General features: G+C 34.6%; 1 protein-coding gene across 1 annotated transcript; it reads left to right on the top strand.

The window, feature by feature from the left end:
- Positions 1 to 4851: 4851 nt before the first annotated feature.
- Positions 4852 to 23231, top strand: LOC132547403 (ubiquitin carboxyl-terminal hydrolase 36-like). Its single transcript, XM_060211161.1, has 18 exons — positions 4852 to 4881; positions 6426 to 6688; positions 7240 to 7461; positions 7876 to 7986; positions 9162 to 9264; positions 9423 to 9490; positions 9923 to 9993; positions 10376 to 10458; positions 10583 to 10660; positions 10846 to 10936; positions 11358 to 11483; positions 11650 to 11766; positions 12015 to 12087; positions 12612 to 14120; positions 14529 to 14690; positions 14796 to 14905; positions 17392 to 17487; positions 17835 to 23231. Exons 2-18 carry the CDS (start codon positions 6439 to 6441, stop codon positions 18015 to 18017), a joined length of 3453 nt encoding a protein of 1150 aa, XP_060067144.1. The 5' UTR covers positions 4852 to 4881; positions 6426 to 6438; the 3' UTR covers positions 18018 to 23231.

The raw sequence follows: 23231 nt of genomic DNA, 5'->3' as shown, positions 1-23231 counted from the left end.
CGAAAACACACACACACACTTGAACATTGGGGAAAGTATTGCGCAAAGCATTTTGAGTTGCCACTTCCAATCCTACACTCCAGATGAAAGATCTTTCTAAGTAAAACAAAAGTTAGGAAGAGTAACAGTATATCTCTGCTTAATAGATGGAACAAAAGACAACAAACAGAAAAAATAACAAATAAAGAAATTTACGAAATAGGAATACAGACAAAGTTTGGGGAAGGTTATTGTAGAGAATACCGGAAAGAAATATTTGACATATCAGAATCAAGGTCTATCAAAGACAGGTATCTTTATATCTAGTATGGGGGATAATATGTATAAGGTATTTAAATGAACGTTATACAATAAATATCACCCACTAAAGAACTACTCTTTTAACGGGAAATAGAACCAGATAATTCATGTTATGTGGGAAATATCACTGAAGATTATGAACATAATGTGTAGTTATTTTATGTGTTTGTCTCTCAGAAACATGAATTATACAGTGAACACCCGACGACTGAAGTATATTGTGGTTGGTTATAAATTACATACAGCAGGTTATGAAGATATTTATGTGTTATTAGTTTTATCAGGTACTACGAGACATTCTTATTCATCTTCTTCTCCTTTTCTCTTCCTGCTTCTTCTCCTCTCCTCCTCCTTCTTCTTTCTTCTTCTCCTTCTTCTTTCTTCTTCTTCTCCTCCTCCTCCTCTCCTCCTCCTTCTTCTTTCTTCTTCTTCTCCTCCTCCTCCTTCTCTCCTCCTCTTCCTCCTTCTTCTTTCTTCTCCTCCTCCTCCTATCCTCCTCTTCCTCCTTCTTCTTTCTTCTCCTCCTTCTTCTTTCTTCTCCTCCTCCTCCTCCTCTTCCTCCTTCTTCTTTCTTCTCCTCCTCCTCCTCCTCTCCTCCTCTTCCTCCTTCTTCTTTCTTCTCCTCCTTCTTCTTTCTTCTCCTCTTCCTCCTTCTTCTTTCTTCTCCTCCTTCTTCTTTCTTCTCCTCCTCCTCCTCCTCTTCCTCCTTCTTCTTTCTTCTCCTCCTCCTCCTCTCCTCCTTCTTCTTTCTTCTCCTCCTTCTTCTTTCTTCTCCTCTTCCTCCTTCTTCTTTCTTCTCCTCCTCCTCCTCTCCTCCTCTTCCTCCTTCCTCTTTCTTCTCCTCCTTCTTCTTTCTTCTCCTCCTCCTCCTCCTCTTCCTCCTTCTTCTTTCTTCTCCTCCTCCTCCTTTCCTCCTCTTCCTCCTTCTTCTTTCTTCTTCTCCTTCTTCTTTCTTCTTCTCCTCCTCCTCCTCTCCTCCTCCTTCTTCTTTCTTCTTCTTCTTCTCCTCCTCCTCCTCCTCTCCTCCTCTTCCTCCTTCTTCTTTCTTCTCCTCCTTCTTCTTTCTTCTCCTCCTCCTCCTCCTCCTCTTCCTCCTTCTTCTTTCTTCTCCTCCTCCTCCTCTCCTCCTCTTCCTCCTTCTTCTTTCTTCTTCTCCTTCTTCTTTCTTCTTCTTCTCCTCCTCCTCCTCCTCCTCCTCCTTCTTCTTTCTTCTTCTCCTCCTCCTCTCCTCCTCTTCCTCCTTCTTCTTTCTTCTCCTCCTCCTCCTCTCCTCCTCTTCCTCCTTCTTCTTTCTTCTCCTCCTTCTTCTTTCTTCTCCTCCTTCTTCTTTCTTCTCCTCCTTCTTCTTTCTTCTTCTCCTCCTCCTCCTCTCCTCCTCTTCCTCCTTCTTCTTTCTTCTTCTCCTCCTCCTCCTCCTCCTCCTCTCCTCCTCCTTCTTCTTTCTTCTTCTTCTCCTCCTCCTCTTCCTCCTTCTCCTCCTCCTCCTCCTCCTCCTCCTCTCCTCCTCCTCCTTCTTCTATATATCTATCTATTATTTATAATGTGAGTATTTCATAATGATTCACGGACAATAAAATGTATCTTTTTATTATTCGTATCGCAGCTATATCCATCATAATAATTCCAAATGATAAAATACATTGTTATACAGTTTTGTTAAAGAGTATTTGTGATACTGAATTAGCAATGTGTTTGGTCGTCACATAATTATCCAAATGTTCAGACCATAAAACTCATAAATAGATATATATATGCCATACAGAGAAATGTTCCTACCTTGATTTCAATTTTTATATTCTTGAGTTACAACCTTTGCTGATCTCTACATGCATCAATAATGAAAGACAAACTATTACATACTGTAATTGTGCTTTGATCTTTAATTATGCAGTTTCTGTTACTGTATATGCTGAAAATACTTTGGAATTGTCACAGATCAATTTTATCGCTTGAACTTAACGCACCGACGATATGCAGAGACCAGTTGATCAATGTACGATCGAATACTAAAATCAGTATTGTATATCTGGTCGCCATTATGACCGTTTTTGTAAAGAATTGTCCAGTAGCTAGTATTCATTTTTAAGCTTATTTACTACCCTAACAAGAGATAAAAAAAATCAAGCCTTAAATTCCAAGTTCTCCATCTGAATTTGAGAAAATCTTAAATCAAATTTCTAGATGATTTAGCATCAGCTGCTGTACGTCTATAATTTGAGTGGTCGGATGGTGCCGTCGCATTTCCCCCCAGCAGACGTGAAAAAGTACGGGGATCACTTGCCCAACTACGTGAAATTTCTCTGGGTACTTCGGTTTCCTCACAGAGAAAAGGCCAGCAAGCTCATTTCGCAAATATTGTAAAATAAATAAAGTTAATATAATTCTTTAATTATGCTAAACATTTTATAACATGATAATAATGATCATGATGATGACGAAAACGTGGAAACTGAACAGCGGAAATTTGAAGTTTTAACGATGATTCCCAAACACTTTATTTCATTTTAGATTGCTTGTCTTTCTCTCTTTGATCTCCTTCTCCTTCGTCTACTTATAGAAATGACATATGGCTTTCAATATGATTTCGGAAAGCATTCCTGCAATATTTGAAGAAGAGAAGAAAAATACTGATCAGTGAATGGAAAACTTTAACCGGAAAGGGATCACAGACAACACAATTAAATGTACATACATATACATAAATCGGTCAATGAGGAAACTTAATTACGGAAAAATTACATCCGATACATATTTAGATAAACACATTTAGCTTCCTGTATAAAGCTTTAGAGAAGCCACACCTGGAGTTCGGAGCTAGATCAACAACTACTTATATATAACTCAAGTGAAACCACACCTGGAGTTTGGAGATAGGTCATCAACTACTTATATATAACTCAAGTGAAACCACATTTATAGTTCGGAGCTAGATCAAACTACTTGTATATAACTCAAGTGAAACCACACCTGGAGTTTGGAGCTTGATCAAACTACTTATATATAACTCAAGTGAAACCACACCTGGAGTTTGGAGCTAGATCAAACTACTTGTATATAACTCAAGTGAAACCACACCTGGAGTTTGGAGCTAGATCAAACTACTTGTATATAACTCAAGTGAAACCACACCTGGAGTTTGTAGCTAGATCATCAACTACTTATATATAACTCAAGTGAAACCACACCGGGAGTTTGGAGCTCGATCAAACTACTTACATATATAACTCCAGTGAGGCGACACCTGGAGTTCGGAGCTAGATCAAACTACTTGTTTATTACTCAAGTGAAACCACACCTGGAGTTCGGAGCTAGATCATCAACTACTTATATATAACTCAAGTGAAACCACACCGGGAGTTTGGAGCTCGATCAAACTACTTACATATATAACTCCAGTGAGGCGACACCTGGAGTTCGGAGCTAGATCAAACTACTTGTTTATTACTCAAGTGAAACCACACCTGGAGTTCGGAGCTAGGTCATCAACTACTTATATATAACTCAAGTGAGGCCACACCTGGAGTTCGGAGCTAGATCAAACTACTTGTATATTACTCAAGTGAAACCATAGCTGGAGTTAGGAGCTAGATGATCAACTACTTATATATAACTCGAATGAAACCACACCTGGAGTTCGGAGATAGATCAAATTTCTTATATATAACTCAAGTGAAACCACACCTGGAGTTCGGAGCTACCATATTTTCCAATGAAAAGACATTTACGAAATTGAAAATATATCAAACCGGAATGTCTTTTTGTTCAATCATGAAATTGACAATGATGAACGTTTGCACAGTCTGAGAACATCTTATCAGAATATACAGACATTTGTCAAAATCCAGTACTAGTATGTATATATTATTTTATTGTAAACTATAATCCACATTCATCATCACAGGAATGGTATCTGTAAAGCAGATTTGTACCTGTAAGGCAGAGTTGTACAAAATCTCCCTTCCCAGTTTTGGTCTATAAAATATGTGTAAGATCAAAGAAAGAAAACTAAGATGTATGCTACGTTAGAATTTATATTTGGATCGGCATGGTTTTAGTTGACAATTAACCACATCAATACCCCGTGCTTGATTTGAAATGAACACTTGAGTTCTTTATGTTTCCATTTATACATTTAGATACTTGATATTCTTTATATATCATTTGCACTTTTCTTATTGACAACTAAATTTCGAATTGTTATCGCATATTTTAAGTAATCATTCGTAATAATTGTCCTCTTACGTAACAAATATTCTGTTTCGTTTTCACCCTGGCCTGTCGTAAGCCATATGATATGATCTTCTTTTTGTTACCGAGTTAACTAAACTCTCGAATGCAATGCATAAGCCTTGAAAAAATACAGTGACCGTTTTCATTTATATCCTGACCAGTTAGGCAATGCCATTAGGACCTGATCTACTGATCTTATATTATTCTTAATTGCTGAATGAGTTATCTATGCCAAACCGAACGCACCCATCAATAAAAACAGGATATCGTTTCATGCGCATGCGAAGGAAGGTCTCGCATAAGAATACCCGGATGTTGCATTCGAAATCTACTCGGTGTTGGATGTTGCAGGTAATATTTATATATTTTACATGCAGACCTTGTATTAATGTCCTTGGAATTAACTTTAAAGGCACCACTAATCACTTGTATATATAAATACAGGTACACTAAGCTAAAGCATTACATGGCTTCCCTCAGACAAAATAATTTTATCAACCGGTACCCTGTCTCGTGGCCAGAAACAATGTGGGTTCCATGTTGTTATCATTCGATTATAGGTCTGTCTGTGTATTCGATTGGGACCTATTTCGAGAACTTTTTTCTGAAAAGCTTATCATTATACTATCATTTTAAATGGTAACATGATTATAAATAGCATTATCTGTGAAAACTACGAAACTAGTTGGGACATTCCGCTGACCCTGTTGTCCGTTTCCAGTTTTATGCGCACAAGAAAGTGTTATCCACATGTACACCACCACGAGGTCTCATAATCCAATTATTCGATGTTTGAACATCAGTATCATTTTATTTTGATATGAAATTGAACGAAACGACAACTAATAAGATAAATAATTTTTTTCAATTTCCTTGTTAGTCTTAAATGTAGTTTCATTATATCTTGTATTGGAGGCAAATCTGAAATAGGATCAACACATCAATTATTTCTCCTAAAGCAAAAAAGGTCTGTAGAATTTTACATCGCAACCTATCAAAATAAATTATGAAAAAGTTCAGAACATTGCATACAAAGCTTAAGAATGACCTAAATTTGATTGATTTTGCCCTGTCTAGGATCGTTATCCACATAATACAACCCAGCACCTGGAAAGTATTCAGAGAAGAACTACACAATATTTCTGTATTACTCTGTATCAGATATAACTGAATCCCTTTATATTGCTATTTTGGCAAGCCTTCGGATGGATAGGACATATATTTAGTTATTGCTCTGCTACAAAATTGTTCATCCGATTATTGAATAGCACTATATCCTTGTCCACCTCTCTACAGGTAATCACTCTAGTCAAAACCTTTATTCGCACTACAGGTAGATCCTAAGAGTATTTTACGTGCTGTTCCCATTGCATGATTTGTATATATGAGAAGACTAATTTGGGATATGATTTTAACTCTTTTCAACACCTTCCCTTCCCCATCCTTTGCATTATTACACTAGGTTTTCAGGTATTTCTTAATGCTTTGCATGTTTGCACAATAATATGTAAATAAAAAACTTTTTTTTTTAAAGTAATTTTAGAAATACCTTTATGTCTTTCTACATACATTATATCATAAGTTAGTGTGATAATTCCTTAAACCAGGATCTTTTTCAGGTAAATAAATGATACAGAAAGCAATGGTTAAAGATCGATCTCAATTATTTTGTATGTGAAAATAATAGATTTTATATTGTGGTAACATCAACAGAACAATACAGTTTCAGTGTACCCCCATATGATTTTGAAATACTGTATACAGGTTGAACATGTCACTTGTAATGACAGACATGAACATGTATTATTTAAATTAATTGTATTTCAATGCACTGGGTGTGTTGTTGAGTTCACAATTTATGTGTAAATGTTGACTATAGTGATTTATTCTTTCAGATTAACCAATGCTATGCCTGCAAGTTCTTCAGAAAATATAGGGCAAATTGAGGAGACACTGAAGTCCTCCTTGGCTGGGGAGGAGAGCTTGGATAGTCAACTTCTATCCTCCTCCAAACAAGTCCTCTTGCACAAGATTGATTTCAAACCAGCAGAGAAGCCATATTCTCTGCAAGTGGACTCTTTGAGAGCTAAATATATACCTCTGAATCAGTGTAAAAAATATTCTACTGAGCAGAATGGCAGTAATAAACAGAAAGAAGGTAACTAAGGGATGACAACCAAATGACAGTAATATGTATAGTATGTCCATTTTCAGAATGATCACCATGATCAGGAATTATAAGCTGGTTATTAATTTCTATCTCAGATAGTAATGATATTGATTGAATATGAAATTGTTGTTGCAATGAGTTGGCTATCGTTTTAGATTGAGAAATTGTGCTCTTTGTAGTTAATATAACTGTTTAGTGAAGTGGGAAGCCAGAAATTAGTTTTGCATTAAATAATAATCCATAGAAATTTTATTAATTTATCTAAAATAAGGATTGAATATGAACAAGAGAAACTTTTAAAATTAAAAAAAAATGAGTTTAAGCTTACAGAATTTAAAAAAATAATGATGATATTAGATAAACATATATTAGATTCATAAAACCCTAAGAGTGTTCCAATGCAAATATGAAAATTGAAAGATGTTGTTATCAGCTCGCTCTTCTATAGAGCTGATCACAACTGCAGATTTCCTGGTAGTGGAATATGAAATCAACAGGATCTGTATGTATATGTATTAATTGAGTTTAATTTACTTCAGGTTCCAGAATGAATGGTGAAGGAGACGGAGACTCCCTACCAACACCAAAAGTTGTTTTGTACCCAGAGGAGAAAGTTCAGTTGGAATGGAGGAAGATGCAGAAAATTGGGGCAGGTTTGGTGAACATGGGGAACACCTGCTTCCTAAACTCCACTCTCCAGTGCCTCACATACACAGCTCCTCTTGTCAACTTCTGCCTTAGCAATGAACACAGTACTATGTGTTAGTACCATTCTTACTAATGTATCTTGCACTTGATTTCAAAAGTAACCTTCAAGTGTTTAGTGATGTATTGGTTTAAACTATAAAATTAAAAAAAAATCAATGCTTCAAAATGACTTGGGTTGATTATAAGGTAGCAAAAGCGATAAACAATAAAATTTTGTCACTGTTAAGAACATTTGTAGAATATGTCATGCACTCATTAACAACACTAGGCTGATGATATTTTGTGAGAAAATCCTTTTGGGAATTTTGGGTCCAGTATTAATTGTGTTTAAATATGACAGAGTCTGCCATGCTCTCATTAATAGTGATTTCTGGTCAGGAGGATTATCCACGGCTAGAACATGTGATAGTTGTACACAGGAAATGTTTATGCTGGATAATGCCACATGAATCCTTTACATATTTCAGGCAAACAAGCAGGATTTTGCATGATGTGTGAACTGCAGCGTCATGTTAAGCGTTGTTATGAAAACTCAGGAAATGCCATTAAGCCACAATCTGTATTACAGAAACTGAGAAGTAAGTTCTGTTACATGGCCAGTTCAGTAGAACCCGTTAATTATGTTAACCTATCTTTCTGTCTCAGGTTCTATCTTACTACACTCATAACAAAACAAATTGAGCTCTTGCATGCAGGTTGCAAAGATATCTTCAGATGCAGTGTTCCAGATATTATTTAATGTAATGAGGTGAAAACCCTCAAAGTTGAAAATATGAGGTGAAACTTTCATTTGATAGTTAATTACCTGTTTATCTATAACATGCATCTGAAGGCTTCAAATATAAGTATGAAATTTTATATGTATTGACCTGCTTATTTCATATCATCCATATCCACAAATGTTTTGATGGACTTGTTCAGAACACAGACTTGGATGAGTCCATTACCTGTTCACTGAAAAGAAAGGGGAGGTGGAGAGGGATGGATCTGAAATTTACACAAACATGTGGATGGATACTTAACTGTATTTTCCCATTCCATAGATAATTTTCTAGACAAGCTTCTGTGTTTAGCATGAAAAAGGGCTAGTTAGCCCCCGTGAAACTGGCTTGAATTTACTTTTAGGACTTTGTCCTTTTATGACATTTAAAATTTCTATTACACTATGTTTGCTGAAATCCAAAGATGGCCTTTTCAAGAAAGTCTGAATACTTGCTAGTGATTGAAGGTTTTTTTTTAACCATCTTCATACATGACAATAAATGAACTCTTCAGTACACTGCTGAAGTATACATTTTACCTGCATATTACAGGCTCCACATACACATACAGTTCATCTGTACTACTGGTCTTTTTAATTAAATATAACATACAAATAAGTTATTTCATTCAAGCTTATGACTAATGTAACCATGTTACCAAATCACTGATCCAGGCACAAAACACTGGTATAACTTTTGTGAATGCCATTTGTTTTTTATTTTCAAAATGCACTCACAGAATATTTGTGCTCTATTTAGCCAAAAGAACTTCTAAAAGATGCAGTTTAGATCTACATTGAAGACATCAGAAAATTGTCTCAATGAGATTTGTAAAACTTTGTTCTTATGATTTTTCTTGGAATTATTTCAAATACAAACATTTCATGTAAAATGGAAAGTCATATTAGAGCCTCTGTATTTGAAATAAACACTAACATGTGTAAAAAAAACCCACCTGTTTGAAACTACATAGTATGAGCCTTTCTTTGTAGTGATAGCAAAGCACATGCACTGGGGTCGTCAGGAGGATGCTCATGAGTTCCTGAGATACGTGGTCGATGCAATGCAGCGGTCATGTCTCAATGGACATAACAAGTGAGTCAATTAGAATGAAAATGTGGAAACAATGAATGAACGAGTCTGTTTGAAACATTATTTTAAATGGCAAATTCTTATCTCTTGAATTTTGTGGTAATGTTTTAACCAGTGCTTAATCAGCTACATTGAGACTTTATATTTTCTGTATGTTACAGATTAGACAAGTTCAGCAAGGAAACAACAGTTGTCAACCAAATATTTGGAGGATTTCTCAGAAGTCAAGGTATGTTTATAAGAATTGTACTAAAGACTCACAGTGAATAGCACCTTTCAATATAAATGTAGAATAGAAAACATTAGAGATAGATAAGGCAGCATACAGCTGTTTCATCCTTGAAGTTGTACCGAGAGGAATATCCAAAGTGATAAAAAATGGTCAAAATCTAGATGAGAAGGTACATTTGCTCCCATAATTCTATAAAGTTTGTAATTTATTTCAATAAATTTTGTAATTTTCATGTATCTGATATTTCAAAAGAATGTCGGGTAAATATATATTTTGTATGTAAAATGGTTTTTATAAGTTATAAATTTTGGACAGTGTTTATATTTTGATATCCATGGGGAATTTAAACTGGTAACTTTGACTCTGTAAATGGTACATTTCAGCCTTTAATTTGATAATAATATGCATCTCAATTTATTTCCTATTCAGTTCAGTGTATGCGATGTAAGGAGATGTCAAATACATACGACCCCTTCTTGGACGTCAGCTTGGATATTAAGGTGAGAAAGAAGTTAATTTTGAAGATGTCCAAACTAAATCTGTTCCTTTTTGATTCTTTTTTAAATCTGCTTCAATTTAAACACTGATTCCTCTTCTGTATACAATGCTGCCCAACCCTACAAAATATAACCATAGAATCATTTATGATACATAGCTACCTTTGAGGATGTGTTTAATTTAACTGATAAATGTAGCAAAACTTTTCAACAATATGACTGGCACTAAAGTGTGTTCTGTTCCAGTTTGATTTTTTCTTACATTAGGAAAATACCTCTTATTTAGAATCACTGTGTTTCACCGGTTGATGGCCCTTATGACCTTTTATGTGTTGATGGGCTGTTAACCTATTAATAATAATAATAAGAATTGTTTAAACAACAGGCTGTACAAACCCTGGAGAAAGCTTTGGAGAAGTATGTGCATCCAGAGACATTGGATAATGACAATGCATACATGTGTACAAAGTGAGTATTATCTACTTGGTCTGTTAAATATTTACGCAACTTATGAATTTTGATAAAAGAGGATATGTATAGCATTGATTTAGGATTGAGACACCAAATTATCAATGTCTTATCTTCATTCTAGATGCAAACAGAAAGTTCCAGCTCACAAAAGGTTTTCAATTCACAAGGCACCTAACATATTAACAATTTCATTGAAAAGGTAAGTGTTCAATCTTCATTTTGTTGTGTTGTTTGATGTTGCAGATAATTCCACTTTGCTTTAGAATAACTATAATTTAAGTAGACTGGTTATCAGTGGACATAAATTTGCTGTAACAGATGGAATAACTTTTTCTATCTGGTAATTGTTGACAACTTCTTATTAAATGTGGAATTTATTCCTAGGTTTGACTACAACAGATTGATGGGTAAAGTGAGTCGGCACATTCAGTTCCCAGAAAAACTTAATCTGCGTCCTTATATGAGCAATAGACAGGTAAGTTGGAGAGCTCAGAATTACTGATATATTCATTGATCTAACATCTCAAAATAAAGCGTTGAAGCCCCATTATACGCTACCTTCACAAAAAAAAAACCAAGAGAAAACTTATTCTTTATATACAGATATAGCAATGATTAACTTATTTGAGAAATGCTCAAGACAATATCGTACATTGTTACGGATATAACAGCAGTTGAAATTCACCCTATGTAAACATGCCTCCATTTACAATCAATCTAAGTGATAAGTCTAAACAATACCTGAAGTCCAGGGGTTGGATACTTGACTGCAACAGACCTTGACATAATAAGATCAAATTTTGTCATCAACTTTAATTCTCTTAACCTTAAGTGCAATGGAGATTGTAGGCCAGGATGTTCATTTTGGATATAAATCAGTTTTCTTTTGCTTTTAGGGAGAAAAAGTGATATACCAACTGTATGCTGTATTGGTCCACTCTGGTTACAGCTGTAACTCTGGTCATTACTACTGCTATGTGAAATCTCCAAGTCAGATATGGTACTGCATGAATGACTCCATGGTACGTGTGTTGATGAACACCATAAAAGCATTGTCCTTTCACTTGAAACACTAAATCAAATATATCAACTCATTATTTCACAGTATTTCATTTTATCCATAGATTCAGATGTTGAACATGGATGTTAAAACATAGTTAGATGTTAATACTGATGTTCTGTTCACAGGTACAACAAGTCAGTGCTACACGGGTTCTATCTTGTGAAGCATATTTACTTTTCTACATTAAATCCAAGCCTTCTCTCATATCATCAAAATCTGTACCGAGACCAATAAATAACAAGGTAGGTCATGGTTTGATTATGCAAGTTTTAGTTTTCAATTTTTGCGTTTGGAATTCATTTTACAACTTCTACAAAGTAATTGCTGTATAAAATGTTGATATTGGATTGATGACAGAAAGATGGATATTGTCCTGTTATTAGCTTCCTTAATCTAATTTCATTCATGTGCATTTTATTTTCTACTTTGGGCGTTTATTTAGACACTTAATGTGTAAGCAAAAGTTAATAATATGTTTCCTTTTTGCTAGACCCCTGTGATTGGTCCTAGTCTGCCTCGAAACCACACCATTAACAAGAAATTCAAAGTCAATGGAGTTCTCAGTGAGTATTCTTGTTTAAAAAAATCAATGTTTATTAGATATCTTTTGTTTTTGTTGATAAGTGTTATTAAACTTGTAACAACATACTGTAATGTTTCAGTTTGATTTCTTGATCTGAAAAACTAGCCAACAGGTATTACATGTATTGCTTCAAAAGAACTGATTATATTGTACCAAGGATTTTCCATAAGAGCCGGTCGCCGGCCAATTTGACCGGCTACTTTGATCATGTGGCCACCTACACCAATCCAGTTCCGTAATAATGTTCTGTACACTACTACATGTACACGACAGGCTACTCCCAACTCGCCGCATTGCGGCTCGGGTTGGCTTGCTCCACTAGCCTCCTACTTTCACTACACAGCCTACTTCTAACAAAATTATGGAAAACCCTGTGTACCAGTATTTTACTTAGTGATTACTAAAGGATGAAGACATTAGACATAAACCATCATTATTACATGTATCCAAGATAATTGTAATTAGATTAAAAAGTGTTTTCCAAACATTTTTTTCCTTTTTAAGGTGGGCCAAGCAGTGACCTTGGATCTAGTGTGGCAAGAAAAAGCAACAGTTCCTCATCATTGTCCTCCTCTACTCATGTGCAAAAGTCGACTTCAGCGCTATCTCTAAGTACCCCATTACCTGACAAACGCGATCGTGTAGCATTTGGCATCAAACCACAGACTCCTGTCAAACAGCAAACTGTAACAGAAGACAAGCCCAGAATTGTCATGCAGATAAAAAATGGCAAAGTTACGACATTTGAAAAATCGCCAAATGGTAAATCAAAGATAGTAAAAGATTCAGATCAGGTGAAATCATTGTTAGTACCGTACGGTGATGACAGCGAGTCAGATTCTGAAAATACCATTAGTTACACAAAAGTTAAGAAAACAGAAACTAAATCATCTAGTCTGAAAAAAGAGGAAAAGAAGGTTGGTCTGCATCTTTTTCCTCAGAAAAACATCAAAAGACATTTGGACGATTCTGCTGTTGTATTTGACAAGAAGTTAAATGCCACAACATCTGTGCCAGGAAATGCCAATTTGTTGGACACCAAAGGCCATGGAGATAGTAAAAACCATCGACTAGATGGTCTCAATCTTATGGTTAGTCCATCAAAGGACCTGACATTAAAGTTCAATGATAAGTCAGCATTCAGCCCAGGGAAACGAATACTCGGGGATAATCCTGGCATATCTTGTGTAACAAACCTGGTGCCTGCAGGGAGTTCAAAGGTGAATTCCACAACAAACTGGCAAGTGTTTAATCAGGACTCTGCTCCCAGTCCATCAGTCGGTTCATCTTCCAGTCGTGACAGTGTGAACTCCACTACAGAATGGACAGTGATGGGCAACAAGGACATGACTGTGTATCCGAAAGTGCCCGAGAGACAGTTCCCAGGTTGGAAGGTACAAGAGAATGAAAGGTTGGGAAATTGTTCAGAAGATCAGAAAGATGGTAATGGCAGACCCTCTGTGTCTTCACCTGACACAAGACAGACTTTAGAAACGTCTGCTGAGGAACATAAAATGGTGCATGATAAATCAGATGATTCTTATAGGACTGAAACTTTGCAGTTGTCCAATTTTAATTCAAAGTTGGTGCCGTCTGCATCCAAACAGAGTGGTGAGGTCATAGATGACAAAATAGTCGATATACCAGACAAACAGAGCCTCCTTTCTGAGAGCTTTGTGTGTTCAGAGGGCAAACAATCTACTCACAAAAAACATAAAAAACACAAGAAGCACAAAAAAGAGCACAAAGATATCAAGTATCAAGAACTTGTACATGATAGTGATAGCTCAGGCCGCGTCAAAAAGCACAAGAAAAAGAAACACAAACTAAAGAAGGAATTCAAATTTAATGATTATGGTAAAGATAAGAAGAAGTTCGTAAATAGAGAGGAAGAGACACCTCATAAAAAGTCAGAAAGCGAGTCTGAGGATAGCCAGGAGTTTGTTTGGGTGGAGAAGACTAAAGATTCCCTTAAAGGTGCCAGTGGAGATGAAAAGATCAGCGACAACAAAGGTAATGGCAAGTTTTTTCTTGAGTGATGTTTGTATTTGCAAAAGTTTTTTTTATCTATTTTGATTATTGGTAAGTATTATTTGACAGAAGTGTAAGGTGACATTGTATAGTTGGTAATATTTCATTATGCTTTCTGTCAGTAAAGATCGCATTAAATTAGATACCTAACAAACAATTCTACAGCACTTCAAATTCATATGGCAGAAAAGGTGTGTTGTACGCCTGTAGACATGCACGATATTTAATCATTTGAGCTACCAGGACAACCACATATTTACCCCAACAACAGTATGTTCAGCAATATAGATATAGAAAAAATGTTTTTATTTAAATTGAAGTCAGTACGCAGAACTAAAAAAAAAATTTCTGTAATAATTTCCTGATATTTTGAAGACTTAATATTGACAGTTCCTGTACAAAGCTGGGATCATCACATCAAAGATGGTTACAAACGACCCAATAATGGCCCTGGGGGTGATGCTCGATCTGGTAATTCCTGGGATGGCTCGAAAAAGTCACGAGTGGCAGATGAGCTTGAAAAATCGGCTCACCACGTTTATGGCTCTTCAGGTAAGCTTGTCATTACAAAACAATAACTTTTTAAAATCATTGAAATTTGGAGTTATATTTCTGTTTTAGTTTGAGAGACTTAATATTGGGTTGATCCTTTTACAGTGGCATCCTGGAATGGTGGTAAAAGTTCTCTGGACCTCGAGGCTGATCGTGAGAGGGAAAAGAAACGTCCCTGGACAGATGCCTATGATGAAGAATTTGACAGGGGAAAGGTTTGTATTGTACCACCGATGTTGATAATGATAATCAAATCAGATGTCAGAATGGAAATTGTTGTCACCAAAATCTGATCTTTACATTAACAAATTAAAAGTTGTTATCCTATGTTTATTTGAAGAGAACAAAATTTTGAGAATCTTTTGAAATCCTTTTAAGGAGCAGATACTTAGAATCTTTTGAAATCCTTTTTAGGAGCAGATACTTACAAGACATACTTTTTCTGTTGTACAATGAAAAGAACCTGATTTTTAGCAAAATTAATCATCAAATTGTGGACATTTGTAATCATTCTTGTCTGGTCTTTCCGTGCCATAAACAATTTCTTGTAACCACTATTTTTTATGCTTTATGAACATGTTCAGTATGGATCCTAGTTATGAATGTCACATTTTGAGTTTAACTGGCAATATTTCAGATTTTGGCATTAAAATTTGTTATTGCCATTATTGAAGAACATCTGAAAGAACCTTGAAACTTATGAACATGTCTGTTACATTTTGAGCTTAATTAAGATGGATACCAGTAGCCATTGTGGTTTGGACATCAATGTTTTTATAAAGTTTAAAGAAAACTAAGAGATCTTGAAACATATGTTGATATGTGAAGTTTGTTACTTAGTAAAGTCTTATGTAATAGGAATCTTGTTTCTTAGTAAAGCCTGATATAACAGGGAACTTGTTACTTAGTAAAGTCTGATATAATAGGGAACTTGTTACTTAGTAAAGCCTGATATAATAGGGAACTTGTTACTTAGTAAAGCCTGATATAACAGGGAACTTGTTACTTAGTAAAGCCTGATATAACAGGGAACTTGTTACTTAGTAAAGCCTGATATAATAGGGAACTTGTTACTTAGTAAAGTCTGATATAACAGGGAACTTGTTACTTAGTAAAGTCTGATATAACAGGGAACTTGTTACATAGTAAAGCCTGATATAATAGGGAACTTGTTACTCAGTGAAGTCTGATATGATAGGAAACTTGTTACTTAGTAAAGCCTGATATAATAGGGAACTTGTTACTTAGTGAAGTCTGATATAATAGGGAACTTGTTACTTAGTAAAGCCTGATATAATAGGGAACTTGTTACTTAGTAAAGTCTGATATAACAGGGAACTTGTTACTTAGTAAAGTCTGATATAACAGGGAACTTGTTACTAAGTAAAGTCTGATATAACAGGGAACTTGTTACTAAGTAAAGTCTGATATAATAGGGAACTTGTTACTTAGTAAAGTCTGATATAATAGGGAACTTGTTACTTAGTAAAGTCTGATATAATAGGGAACTTGTTACTTAGTAAAGTCTGATATAATAGGGAACTTGTTACTTAGTAAAGTCTGATATAATAGGGAACTTGTTACTTAGTAAAGTCTGATATAATAGGGAACTTGTTACTTAGTAAAGTCTGATATAATAGGGAACTTGTTACTTAGTAAAGTCTGATATAATAGGGAACTTGTTACTTAGTAAAGTCTGATATAACAGGGAACTTGTTACTTAGTAAAGCCTGATATAACAGGGAATTTGTTTCTTAGTTAAGTCTGATATAATAGGGAACTTGTTACTTAGTAAAGTCTGATATAATAGGGAACTTGTTACTTAGTAAAGTCTGATATAACAGGGAACTTGTTACTTAGTAAAGCCTGATATAATAGGGAACTTGTTACTTAGTAAAGTCTGATATAACAAGGAACTTGTTACTTAGTAAAGCCTGATATAATAGGGAACTTGTTACTTAGTAAAGTCTGATATAACAGGGAACTTGTTACATAGTAAAGTCTGATATAACAAGGAACTTGTTACTTAGTAAAGTCTGATATAATAGGGAACTTGTTACTTAGTAAAGTCTGATATAACAGGGAACTTGTTACTTAGTAAAGTCTGATATAACAGGGAACTTGTTACATAGTAAAGTCTGATATAACAGGGAACTTGTTACTTAGTAAAGTCTGATATAATAGGGAACTTGTTACTTAGTAAAGCCTGATATAACAGGGAACTTGTTACTTAGTAAAGTCTGATATAATAAGGAACTTGTTACAGCAAAGTAGTTGTTACAAGTAAAGTCTGATATAACAGGGAACTTGTTACTTAGTAAAGTCTGATATAATAGGGAACTTGTTACTTAGTAAAGCCTGATATAACAGGGAACTTGTTACTTAGTAAAGTCTGATATAATAAGGAACTTGTTACATAGTAAAGTCTGATATAACAAGGAACTTGTTACTTAGTAAAGTCTGATATAACAAGGAACTTGTTACTTAGTAAAGCCTGATATAATAGGGAACTTGTTACTTAGCAAAGTCTGATATAACAGGGAACTTGTTACATAGTAAAGTCTGATATAACAAGGAACTTGTTACTTAGTAAAGTCTGATATAATAGGGAACTCAAGATAATGTTATCTGTTTTTAACTTAATTTCTGATTCTGGTATTGCTATCTGTTATCAATTTTCAGTTTTATTGTCATATTTCAGGTGAAAAAAGTGAAAAAGCATTATGCTGACTTTGATTTCTTGCCCAATAACAACTTCCAAAGAATGCAAGATGAACGCAACCAAGACAGGAATAGAGTAAGTAGTGCAATCTTGTAATACCTGTATTTGACTTGTAAACTGTTGTGGTCAGGAGAGACATTCTACTATACTAGTAAGTGATTGATTATGTCCTCAGATTCTGGGTTTTAAGAAGTTGGAGACTGCCTAAGCCACTGCTTTCATACTTAAAGTTTACAACAGTGTTCAAGTGTCTGAATAAGCTTGTTTGTTGTGATGGGCAGAGCTCTTTCATTGTCTTTTAAATGATTTTGAGATTAATAGCATGAACAGAATTAAAGATTGATTGACTGTACAAACTGTATTTCCCTGCGATGGAATGGTCAGTATTTTTTATTTGTTTTATTTTGTTTTGTTTTCTCCAGTGGAAAGGGTCTTATGATGGGAGCTCCTACAATGGTTACAACAATGGCACCAACGGGTCTCACCACAAACCTTCCAACGGTCCTCATTTTCACAGCTATCATAGTGAACATAGACACCGAGACAACAATCGCAGCTACTTCCAGCACAGTGCTCACTCATCAGCCAAGTACCACAAGCACTGATAGTATACCAGACCAAGCCATGAATTGGTCTCTGCAAGGTTGCACCTGGTCCTATCAGATCTTGCCTTGAATTGATCTCTGGCAAGGTCATGTTTGATTTAGCATATGATAGGACAATTTGGATTGGTCTCACTTTCTCTGGGAAAATTGTTTAAATCAGATTCTGCAAGAGTCTCATGGTTTTTATTTTCAGACATTTTGATTTTTCTTCACTTGCTAGAAAATATTGGATATGAATGCATGTTGAATTGATCAGAATGTGTACATTTATTTACTTTTGAAAAGTGTAACCTGTAGAGGGGATTTGTAGACTGAATGGGGAAAGTGCAAATAGTTCATGATTGTCCAGTGTTTTGACACAGGATGGGCAACTGCAGAGCAGTGTGTGTACTAGGATATTTGACTTCAAGTTCAGTACAGCAGACGTGATGATCTATCAACATTTATATTTGAAGAATATATGATAAGCATGTGTGATTTTCTCTGTGAAGAGTTTTAAAGATGTGTACATGTTATAGCTTACAGTTAATTATTTATACTGAACTGAAAAGTTTATATTTTAGAGTCAGTTGATATACAAATGTTGGTATAAGTTAGAGAAATTCCATTGTGATGTCTTTGCTGTGCTAAACATGTCTTGTAAGTTAATGCTTCATTATAGTTTTTGTGTTAAAACTTTGTCAGTTTGTGCTGCTTAAAACACTTAGATAGATGTCCAATTAGTTCTGTTACTTGTACTACTGTTACTCTGTTTTATCATGGTTCCGGCTGTTGTTACTTTTGTTACAGGTTTTACCATCTTTCTGATGCTATGTATCATGTATGTAATTTATCAAGTTTAAGGATGTATGAGGGTCAGGTTATTCAAACTTAACTTTTCTTCTGGTGATGATTCATTGAAAGGTTAATTATCTGCTGCAGTAATTTTTTTACTACTGTTAAATATGGAGGGGCGGATGGCAATCTTGTTTTCAAGAAATATCCTCTTCCTGTTTGTTGACTGAAATGTAATATAATGATACTGGGACTGGGATAATAAGCAGAAAGTAATTTCAATTTATTTCCACGTTTGAAACTGCACAGCAGTCAAAAAAAGAACATTTAGAAAAATGGCTTTAATCCTACAGTTAAAATGTTCTGGAATTTATGTTTTTACAACACTTTCTGCTTTGATAGAATTATTATATATTTCAGGGTGAAATAAGAGGGGGTTGCTGTTTTTTAATTTTTTTTTTTTAATTTTTACTGAAAACATATTCTCAAGATCAAGATTCAAACTGAAATATCTGATGTACCCAATGATGCACTGAAACCTGTGATTTGTGATGATAATTATTACAAGAAGTTATGGAATTTTAGCAAGACAGCCAGAGTTATAAAGTAAATACAGTAAACATTGAAGGTGTTAATGCTATTTACTGTCTGCTACACACAATATAGTTCACAAGTAAAAAATTGTTCAAAATATCAACCATTCAGTTTATAGCAACACCCAAAGAAAACACTTGTAAGTAGTACTATAGATATTAAAATGTCTACAAAGGAAAGATATTTTGGAATTATCTTTTAGTAACTTATGCCTTTTCTATGATCAGACCTGTCTTTCATACATCCTTAAGCAATTTGAACCAAACATTTCTAAGCTATTACTATACACCTACATTTATGATTTATTTAAAAGATTATAGTTTTATTTTAAATCAGAAGAGACAAATGTACTTAAATTTATGTATTTTCACACATTTTATCAATGAGATCATGATAAACAACACATCATTTGATGATTTAATTGGTAAAAAAAAGACAACTTTATTTACTTCGCAACATTTGCAAACAACTGGTTTTACTGTGGGAGAGAAACGGTGCCCGAAGAAAACCATGTCATTGTGTAGGTGACCCCATACATTTTCACATCCGCTCAAGGAATCAAACCCCAAATGTTTAGATGGAAGATAAATGTGTTGCAACTGTTCCACCCAATCATCCCTGTAATTTATATTGGGAGTCTACCAATAGCTGCTCTGGCTTATCCAGACACAGCTGGTCACCATGACAGCACTGTCATAGGACTAGACATAGGTCATCATGACAACAATATCACAGGGCTAGACATAGGTCATCATGATAACATTGTCACAGGGCTAGAAGACATTATAAGGATGTGACGGGGATACCTTTCAGCCACCACTTATTTGACTAGGAATTTTTATCTATAATATTATTAATCACGGCAAACCTTGAAGTTATAGACATTTATTTGTGAAATTCACTATATATTAAATTTTTTATATATCTTTTAAATGATAGAGCCCTTATCAAGGAATGATCCTTACTGCCATGTGTTCACTAATTTGTTGTAAGCATATTTGTTACAAACATGTAGGCTTTAATAACATTTTCCTTTCACCTCAGGACAACATTAGATAGATCTAAGGGAGCTTGTGTCGCAAGGAACATCTAAGCAAGCTTGTGCAGACAAAAACTTCTAAGCAAGATTTTGCTGCCAAGTCTCATGCAAGCTTGTGCTGCAAGGAATGTCTAAGCAAGCATATGTGATCAAAAACCGTCTAAGCAAACTTGTGCAGTCCAAAATGTCATAGCACGCTTGTCTTGCCAAGTCTAAATAAGCATGTGCAGTCAAGTCTAAGCAAGCTTGTGTAGCAAGACTTTTGTAAGCAGCAGTCCAACGATGAAGAGCTTTTCAGTGTTGATCTCATGATTGATCATGTACCATGTAGATGGGAGAAACTTCATCTATACTACAGAAAACTTGTATTTAATGACCTTTCTATTAGGACTACATAGTCCAATACTTCTGATTGATCATGTACCATGTAGATGGGAGAAACTTCATCTATACTACAGAAAACTTGTATTTAATGACCTTTCTATTAGGACTACATAGTCCAATACTTCTGATTGATCATGTACCATGTAGATGGGAGAAACTTCATCTATACTACAGAAAACTTGTATTTAATGACCTTTCTATTAGGACTACATAGTCCAATACTTCTGATTGATCATGTACCATGTAGATGGGAGAAACTTCATCTATACTACAGAAAACTTGTATTTAATGACCTTTCTATTAGGACTACACAGTCCAATACTTCTGATTTATCATGTACCATGTAGATGGGAGAAACTTCATCTATACTACAGAAAACTTGTATTTAATGACCTTTCTATTAGGACTACATAGTCCAATACTTCTGATTTAGGTATTAATATTTTTTTTATACAGCACAATAAAACTGTATCATCAATATATTTTACCTCCTGCATTTCATTTCATTTATATATTTTTATGAAGTCCTATATGATTTATTTGTGATACAAACTATCTTTGTAATTAAATGTATGTCGATCGTTGCACAAAATGAGTGGAAATGTTTTTCCCTAATTTTTCATTCTGCTTATACCGATAGATGATTTAGTGAAACAAAAATGGAATATCCATAGCAGAGAAGATGTCATATTTTCTAACAATATGTTTCCCAAACAGTTGAAATGTGAAGAATACTTCCATATTTTTCTGTCACATGTAAATTGTCTAATGGAACTTAAGGATTTAACATTGCGTGATGTTTTTCCTTAAAATAATTTACATTTTCACTTATTCTTAAAACAATTCTATATGCAAATTACATGATTCTCAACTCAGTGAAGCTTTAAGCTACTAAATTGGTATGATCTAAATTTCCAGTACAGAATTACTACTTTTGAAGACACCATGTCTGTAAAAGAAAAAGAAAAATCAACAGAAAATAATTGAAACTTTGTTATTCTGAACATACTATTATGACCAATTAAATCCAGATTTACAAAGAAATTTTCTTAGAGAAATAATTTAAAGATTTTGCTTTAATTTCTCTCTGGGTGAAGTGTTTTTTAGTATGTTATGATATATCACTTCAGATCTAGATTCCTTGAGGTTCCATGAGGAAAATTGACTTATAATTTCAGAAATCATTTTCTAATTCAGATACGCTAGAATCTCTTAAATACGTGGAAAATGTCCAAATGTGATTTTTTTTTTTTTGCAAGTTTGAGTAAAGGAGGCAGATGATATTTATTCACATTATTGATAATCCCAACATTTCTGCAATTATAATCAAATTATAGATAATCCCAACATTACTGCAATTATGATCATGAGATGGAACTTTACTGACATGAAAAATTAACAAATGTGAACAAAAAATGGTAAACAAAAATTACAAGTCAAGATGTAATTTCCATTTTACCAGTAGAGTGGAGATCACAATAAACAGTTGTAGGCTTTGCTTTCTGACAGATTCTTCTTATATACCTAATTAATTCACAGTTATCCTATTTACAGTTATACATATATAACTTCGTTTCTGCTTTCCTGGTGATGTTACAATAGTACAAACAATATAATGCCACTCCGATGAATAGAACTGATGATTGGCCTCAATGAAGAGGTGATTCTGGTCAAGTTATTGGCATTCCACAACCAGTCTATAGTAATGTTGTACAGGACCCTATTTTTAGCGTGGTACTTTCAAATCGCATGTTGTATCTCTTTAGGTTGCTTCCATATATATATATATAAATATAAACCATTGCTCATCTTACCACTCATTTCAATATGTTTCATAATCAATAGCGGCTAGTTATATGATGTCGGCCATTTTTAATTCCCACTATTAGGCCTGGTTTAATACTCAGGAACAGAAGGATAGGAGGAAACATTTTTAAAAAAAGAAAAAAAAATCCTGGAAAAGTTTTATTTCAGGTTAGGTTTCAAAGTTTAGAAATTGTTCTGTGAAGTATTGCATGTTTAGAAAAGGTATTATCTAGTTCTGATAGCTAACTCAGTCATGTATGGAATATAACAAAAGCTTGTGTAAGGTCAGTGTAAAACTGTAGAACTATGTAGTGGTGTCATGTGACCCCAAGTGTGTACTCCTTAGGCAGAGCTTGTCTGCCATTACATCCACGCTGATATTTGATGTAGATGATTGTCTCTGTGAAAGTGGATAAGGAAGAACATGAAATGCATGATTATTGAAATGCAGTGTATTTCATGTTTTGAAATTGCAGAGTCTGTGTTATCCAACATACTCCCTGTCATCATTGTGGATCAAAATACATTATACTGTAATGGTATTTCATCAAGTCATGTTGCACATATGATGGATGTTAATAAATGCAATGGAAGACGAGTCTTCAGTCATGATACAA

Source organism: Ylistrum balloti, unplaced genomic scaffold, assembly GCF_031769215.1.
Source record: "Ylistrum balloti isolate Yb309-2 unplaced genomic scaffold, AGI_CSIRO_Ybal_v1 Utg369954, whole genome shotgun sequence".
NCBI lineage: Eukaryota > Metazoa > Mollusca > Bivalvia > Pectinida > Pectinidae > Ylistrum > Ylistrum balloti.
Note: the sequence above shows the minus strand (reverse complement) of the source record. Positions and strands in the feature narration are given on the sequence as shown.